The sequence below is a fragment of the Pterocles gutturalis genome, unplaced genomic scaffold (genome assembly GCF_000699245.1).
Source record: "Pterocles gutturalis isolate BGI_N339 unplaced genomic scaffold, ASM69924v1 scaffold34398, whole genome shotgun sequence".
Taxonomy (NCBI): Eukaryota; Metazoa; Chordata; class Aves; order Pterocliformes; family Pteroclidae; genus Pterocles; species Pterocles gutturalis.
In genome coordinates this window covers 76,868-84,510 of record NW_010124187.1, presented here as the reverse complement: position 1 = coordinate 84,510, position 7,643 = coordinate 76,868, and the positions used below count along the sequence as shown (strand labels likewise).

At 42.9% G+C, this 7,643-nt stretch overlaps 1 protein-coding gene across 1 annotated transcript in view; it reads left to right on the top strand.

The window, feature by feature from the left end:
* Positions 1-387: 387 nt before the first annotated feature.
* VWC2L (von Willebrand factor C domain containing protein 2-like) overlaps positions 388-7,643 on the top strand; it is a 47,242-nt gene continuing 39,986 nt past the window's right edge. The window contains exon 1 of the mRNA XM_010078192.1: positions 388-798. Within this exon, the coding sequence (XP_010076494.1) occupies positions 388-798 (411 nt within the window). The remainder of the gene's footprint in view (positions 799-7,643) is intronic.

The window sequence follows — 7,643 nt, the reverse complement described above, 5'->3', positions numbered from 1 at the left end:
TCAGGGAGCTAGTTTAATTTCTGGTGCATCAGAAAACTCAAGTGCACAAGTGAGGAAAGTAAAAATGAGATGATTGTGTGAGCCACCATTTCTATTGAGATAATTTGTGGGCATATGCTTATAGGCATGTGTCTAATTTATGTATTTCATATGCTTTATTCTCTTTAACAGTAATTGAGAAGAGGTTTAATTCAAATGAAACGATGATAGTTATCTGTGCAGTTTGAAAGCACTAATTTACTCTTGGGTGCTGGTTGAAAGTATTGCATTTGTAAAGTCAATATTCCTTAGAGTTTTGAGTTTGTTCTCACTTTTTAATATTTGTTTTCAGACCACAAGACTGGTCTCCCTATGGAAGCAGCTGTTTCTATCTGGCACTGAGATCCCATGGAGAAGCTGAGGAGGGGGATGGCTCTTCATATCCATGAAGCTTGGATACTTCTCTTTGTAATCCCTGCTTTGGTCACTCCAGCTGCCATCAGTCATGAAGACTACCCTGCCGATGAAGGGGACCAGACCTCCAGTAATGACAATCTGATCTTTGATGACTACCGAGGAAAGGGCTGTGTGGATGACAGTGGCTTTGTGTACAAACTGGGAGAACGTTTTTTCCCGGGACATTCCAACTGTCCCTGTGTCTGTACTGAGGATGGACCTGTTTGCGATCAACCAGAATGCCCTAAAATCCATCCAAAGTGTACAAAAGTGGAACACAATGGATGCTGTCCAGAATGCAAAGAAGTGAAAAACTTTTGTGAATATCATGGGAAAAATTACAAAATCTTGGAGGAATTTAAGGTATGAAACTCTTTCTTCAGTATTTAATATTAGTTTGCTATAGGAATTGTCTTTCTCTCGGGGACTCTGAAAGGTGCTCAGTATTTTTTTACTGCTGTTAATTGTTGCTGAAGCTGAAGACCCTTTTAGCTTTGGTGCAGGTCTGGCTAATCTGCCACCTCCTCCCTCCTGTGCCCCAAGTGAGGGCCAGTGGTCAGTCAAAAGCCCCCGAGTGAAATGCCAGCCCTCTCGATCTGCTGCTCTGGACAACCTCCTCCCTTGCTCATAGCATGAATCAGGTGGGACTACCAATGGTGTCTGTAAAAATGGTGGTAAACCAATACTGAGTGCTTTTTAAGGACCCCTTTCCAATTTGGATAGCAAAAATTGATGGCAGGGTACTGAAAGTTGTTACTCATAACTGTATGAGAATGCAAGTAAGTAGATATGTTTAATATTTTCATTTCAACTGTGATGAGGCTGTCTAGAATGGCAGAAGGTTAATTTCTAGGCAAATGACCATCTCAAGCAATAACAAGTAGGGGGTTTAATTGTAATAGTTGAGTTCCTGTTAGGAAAGTTGTAAAGAAATCCTTCTGGAATATATCTTAAAAATAAGACCAAATTTTTAAAAACCATTACCCTTTATGCAACCTGCATCTCTCATTCTAATGAGTTTGATTGCATGCTTGCAGTTCTGCTGAGGAAAATAGCATCTCACAGTGAAGAACAGGGTCTGCAAAGGCAGTAGGTGTCCATGAGTTTGTTCTCCCAGGTTACATGGCTTCAAGATTCGTACCTCCATAATTAAGGACAGCCTGTAACTCTTTGTGGTTGTATGCCTGATCTCATCATACACTTGCCAATTTATTTTCTTTTCTCACAATGAAAATGCTTCCATATAGGTCTGTGTACTTCACAAGTTCTTGGTAGCAGAGGTCACGATTTGCTTTTTCCCAGATATTGTCATTTCAGTGAAGGTAGTATTTTGTTCCTTTCTTCTGTCATGTATGCTTTATGTTAATCTTCTTCTGTCCATCTGTAACTGCAGTCACTCAGTGTGGGCAAGACAGCTTAATGTCATAGACACAAGGCCAAACAAATACATGAGGAACATCTTCCTGAGGGCCATCCTGATCAACCTGTTCTCTGCTTTGCTTTGCTGAGGGATGTGAGGATGCTGCACTTGTGAACTGTTTCATTAACAGTTTCTTCTTGCCCTCGGAAGACCTAGCCCAGCTTCATCCCAAACTCATGCTTCAGTGGTCCCATTTGGGCTGCTGTGTTGTCAGGTGGTGAAGCCTCCTGCTTAGGTGTAATTCTGACACGTGGTCAGGTTCTTACGTGAGAGATTTCAGGATGGAGAAAGTTATAAGGACTCTTCTTGGAGAGATTTCAGTGGGAAAATGATGAGATTGATGTCCTCATTCAAATATCTTCTATCTGTGGATGAAGTACAGAAGTACTAATCACTTTTCCTGAAAGAAATAATTGTACCCTGATAACGTATTAAAGGATAGAGAAACAGAATTTAGGGGAGGAAGGCTATTAGAGGAAGTTAGAGCCTTCTGGTTCGTTGTTTGCTGTGTTCAAAAAACTGGCGTGTTGCATGGGAAGTGAAGTTCCAGTATCCTCAGAAAAATACCGAGTAGATGGTGGCACACCACTCTGGCACATGGGAACCTGCAGTTCAGGACTCACGTGAGATTCTTCAAACTTAATTTAGTCGAGCTTTTGACCTGGACCTGTGTTGCTGAGAGCTTGATACCTTGTGGAGTAGGAGAGAAAGCGATTTTTTTTCTTTTTTAATCTATGTGTTTACCCAGAATAAATAGTGAAACTTTTTTTCCTCTGAGTAATGGAAGAGATACAAGAAATGGAAGATTTCTGTGCAATTCCAGGGGTGTTTTAGGAGGGGGAAAAAAAAGGAGCACGTGTGAACTTTAAATGCTATAGGAAAGACAGAACTTCAGGATTCAGGATAGTCGAGCTTTTGACCTGGACCTGTGTTGCTGAGAGCTTGATACCTTGTGGAGTAGGAGAGAAAGCGATTTTTTTTCTTTTTTAGTCTATGTGTTTACCCAGAATAAATAGTGAAACTTTTTTTCTTCTAAGTAATGGAAGAGATACAAGAAATGGAAAATTTCTGTGCAATTCCAGGGGTCTTTTAGGAGGGGGAAAAAAGGAGCACGTGTGAACTTTAAGTTTATAAATGCTATAGGAAAGACAGGACTTCAAGATTCAGGAAACTGCTGCTATGAAGTGAAATCTTGACTGCATTGAAGCATCTAAGCATTTTGCTGGTTACTTCAACAGAACACAGATTTTGTCTGCTATGTCCACAGCTGAAATTCTGAGCCGTTCATAGGTTTTACAGGCTCGGACCTCTGCTTTTCCCTTGCCCTGCTGAATTTGTAAGGTCTGCAAACTTTCTCCAGTCCCTTCCACACACATTGAAGTCTGTCTTTGCCAAAAAGGAGAGGCTTTCTCTGTCATTCTGACTGGAAACCAGACTGCTTCCAGTGGAAACGGAGACATTGCTTTGTGTGGGCTCGTAACCCTTTTAACCCACTTGATACTTTCACTGATACGTAGGTCCGAATCATCGTCCGTAGAAGTGCTTGTCACTGCTTGGTTACAGCTGAAATGAGCCTCCATTTAAAAATCTTTTGCAAGTGTGTGTCTGGTGTGTGTGCACACAAACATTCATACTTGCTCTAGTAGTATTATTACCAGGATTGACTCATCTTGTAGAAATTTCAGCTGCCTCATCTTTCACAAATTAGGATTGTTTTTTTTTTTTTTTTTGTCTAGGATGTCAAAATCTGTGAGAGGTTCAATTTGAGAGAATTTTCCTGTCTCACTTCTAGGTTTCTGTTTAGGTTTGAGGTGAGAAATCCAAATGCAATTTAATCTTTTATTTCTTACCACTGACAGTAACTGTAACTATCTCAGGGTAAAGGAGTAGTTATAAAGACCTATTTCTTGAATATTTATCTTTCTTCTAGTGAACTGATCACGTGCCTCTGATTCTTTTTACTCATAGCAATCATAAGCGCAAAATACAAGCATGACAACAAGCTGTCTAGCTTAGCTGTCCAAATGTTTATGCTTGTGCCCCTAAGTTAACATGTACAAATGAAATGCTGAAGTTCAATTGTAAAATCTAAACTCATTCGTAGTTTTTCTTGTATCCTTTTGTTAAACCTTGCGTCCCTGACAGATGGTTTAGTAACCCTGTGTAGCATCTTCATAGCTCTGTGATGGGTCCTGGGAGATCTTTTTGGGTTTTGGGCCCCAGCTGCCCATAGGAGCCTGCCCCATCCCTTGGTTTGCTTGGGACTTATCCCCAACTTCAGCTGAGGCGGTGGTTCCACCTGGAAACCCTCACAGAAAAGATCAGCACAGTCTCCTGAATGTGAGTCAAGATCCGACTCAAACTCGTTTAATGTGTAGATTGCTGCCTGGTGTTCAGGATTTTGACTCCTGTGGAGACGTACGCAGGAGAAAGGGGAGGTCTGGTGGCTTTTACTGGGATCCTTCTCTGTCTTTTCCAACCTCATTTTCCACTTTGTCGGCCCCAAATGTGGTCTCCTGCATCTCCTCCAGTCCCTCTCAGAGGCAAACATGGGGTGACAGGCAGCTGCGGTGGCTGCAGGGAAGGTGTGAAGGATGCTGCAAGTCTCAGGCAGTCTCTGTTCTCTTCAGAGAGATCTGACAGGGACTTTCAGGGTCACTTAACAGCTTGCTTTTCTCCCACACATCAGCCGTGTTTTGATTTCAGTCCTGGAGGTTAAGGTCCGTGTCTCAAGTGCTGTGTGCTCGCCTGTGCTAGCAGAGATCTTTCAGGGAGGACGTTAACCCTCTTCTCTCTTCTCAGGGAGAGAAAATAAGCAAATAACAACTCAAAGAGCAGTCTCAGTTCTTGTAAGTATACACAGTTGTGTTTTAAATGAACAGCAGCTTCTGTAACCTTAAGGAGACAGGAGCCAGTGTGATGGATGTTCATTGGCAGCGTATGGGGAAATCATGCAAATGTCAGTGAGACAACAGTTTTCCCAAGCGCTGATTAGTTTTTACTCTCATGCCTAACTTGCTGACAGAGAAGCGCACGCCTAGCCACATTTAAGAAATGCAATTTACAGCCTTGTTTGAGGTATAGTTGTAGCCACAGTGAGGAGCCTTCTGACAATTACTAGGTTGTCAGTTTGAGAAGTCCATAATCCCTTGTGAACTTCCTGCATCTCTCATCACCCAATACAGGCATACCCAGAATAAACCTCTGTGGACCTAGAGGAATATGTAGCAAAATGCCATTGCTGGGGAATAGATGATGGGCTCACAAGAGACTGTCATTCTCCTCATTTTAGACCCTGCAGGCAGGAACTGTTCCCTGTCCCTGCAGGAGAGTGAGTCCAGGGGACATGTTTTTGGTAGCATTGTGCCATCCTTCTCAAAGTCAATGGCAGATATTTTCCAGACACAGACATTAAAATACCTCCGTTTGCCTGGCAGGACGTTGGGTGAGTTATCCTTTGCAGGGGAACACAAGACGTTTTGGCATCACAACTTATCCTTCCTGGCAATACTCATGTCACAAGAGCAGCTTCGGCCTGCAGTTGTGAACCAGAGCTTGGAAGCAGCTCTGAACATCAAGGACATTTCTTGGGTGCTCTTCAGTGACCACCCTGCTTTGTGCCAAGCACAGCGCTGTGGTTTTTTCCAGCCATGGGCTCTGCCAGTGCCTCACCTCTGTTGCTGCCTTGCACCTGCCTACCCTTTCCAGTGACTTCACCTCCTTGTTCTCTCCCCTTCCACCTTCGCTGTTCCTCTCCCAAACCCATCCTTGCTCAGAAGTCCCTAGGTGATGCCCAAATGTGTGCCCCTTGCAGCAAGCGCAAGCGTAGAGGGATAGAAGCAAGGGTAGAGGGGTGGAAGCAAGAGTAGAGGGGTGGAAGAGGGGTGGAAGAGGGGTGGAAGACAGGCCTCTGCACTGTGGGGAGAAAAAGAAAAACAGGGAAGGAAAAATTTTAGTTTCATTCTTGGGCAAAGTCTCCACTGACTTGAAAAGAGCCAGGATTTCACTGATGGAGTTCTACTTTGTCTTTCCCATATTTCCTGCCACTATATCTTAAGTGCATTGCTTTGTTTTGTCCACAAATCATCTGTAGTCCCTCAGCTAGGGCTCCTGTATCTTGCTGGCTTTATGTCTGCTTGAGCAGCACTTTGCACAGTAGGGATCGCGGCCCTAACAGGGATCTTCAGGATATAATCAGAATTCAAAATAAACGAGGGACTATATAAGCACAGCATTATCATATACTAATTCTAAGCTCATTATGGAAACTTTTACTTCAGAATAGCGGCACCTCTTTCTCTTTTGTTAATGCTCTTTAAAAATGTTTTATTAATGCAATTATCTCCATATAACTTCACAAAAATAAGACCTCTCATCAAAAGGCGTTAGCACATGCAAGAGTGTATTCAGCAGCTATCCCAGCATCTCTCAATCCCTGAAATGCAGTGTGTCCACTCTGCCACTGGAGAAAAGGACACAATGAAGATAAGAAGCGGTTCCCCACTCCCAGAACCATGCCAGAAATAGAAATTAAGTGGTGCAAACTGCAGCCTTGCTCTGACCACTAGTTACCCAGCCTGGGAGTGCAACCTTATCAAATATGAATGAAACGCTTGGGATGTTCCTGGAGCGTTACTGACGGGATGATGCTGTTAGCTGAAAACCAAGGTTTTTTCACTGGGTTGAAAGAGAAGGTGCGGGAGAGAAGTGTGGAAGCTGTGTGGAGCGGTGGGCTGCTCCGAGGGTCCCTCAGCCCTGCCCAGGTGTGCTGAACTGGCCACCTGCGGGTTTGGACTGGGGATGCTGTGGTTTATATCCATGTGAGAGAGCAGAGATACGACACCTTAAATCTGAGGAGCTTCGTTAGGCTACTGGAAAAACAGAGTGGGGAGAAAAGGAAGGTTCTTTACTGAGCCTCTCCTCTGTAATAGGAGCATTCAGTTTCCTGGTAGGTCTTGGAAAGAGCTCAAATCATGGCAAGCCAATCATTGCAAGAACAAGTGTTATTTAAACGTCTTGGTAGTATGCTAAAGCAGTCATCCAAATCACTAGTAGTTTTTAGGTCTTCGCTCATGAATTCCAAGAAACTGATTACTAATGCAAGCCAGCATGGGGCCCCAATTTTAATATTGGCATTTTTCTCTCCAAGATGGGTGCACCAGTTTTTTTTTTCCTACTATGACTCAAACAAATGGGGCTTTTTTTCCTTCTTCTTGTGTGTTCTGCAATTTCACATATGGCTAGAAAATCATAATACAAAAGAAATTTCAATAATGTGTCTGTGCTTTAATAAAAGGAGCCATGAACAATGCCAGCTCTGAAGATAGCATACAGCCATTGAAGTCAGACAGGGGAAACAGAACATCAGTCAGATGGAAAAGTATGATTTATTATCTCCCTCCTGGCAAAATTACAGTGACAATGTCTATGCAAAGGAATCTGAAATTACCGACTTACTGTATTTCTGTCATAATTTGTACCAAGAAAACATACTAAAATAGACAGGCACGTCACATATTGATCTATAGTGGTATACCTGGTTTTTAAATTATGCTGCGTGCTTAGCTACTGATTCTATAACATGTATATTACATTATGCACAAGTATATTATTACAACAGGTGAAAGAAGAGGGGCTGTATTCAGAATTTGGCTACAAAAACCCCATGCTGCTGTGTTCCCCAGATCACAGTAAGGCATGGAGTCCCCAAAAGCTCAGAGCTCAGCGGTGCCAGCTGCTTTCTCAAAGCTCCCCATTGAAATAGATGAGACCCAAAATTCAAGCGTGA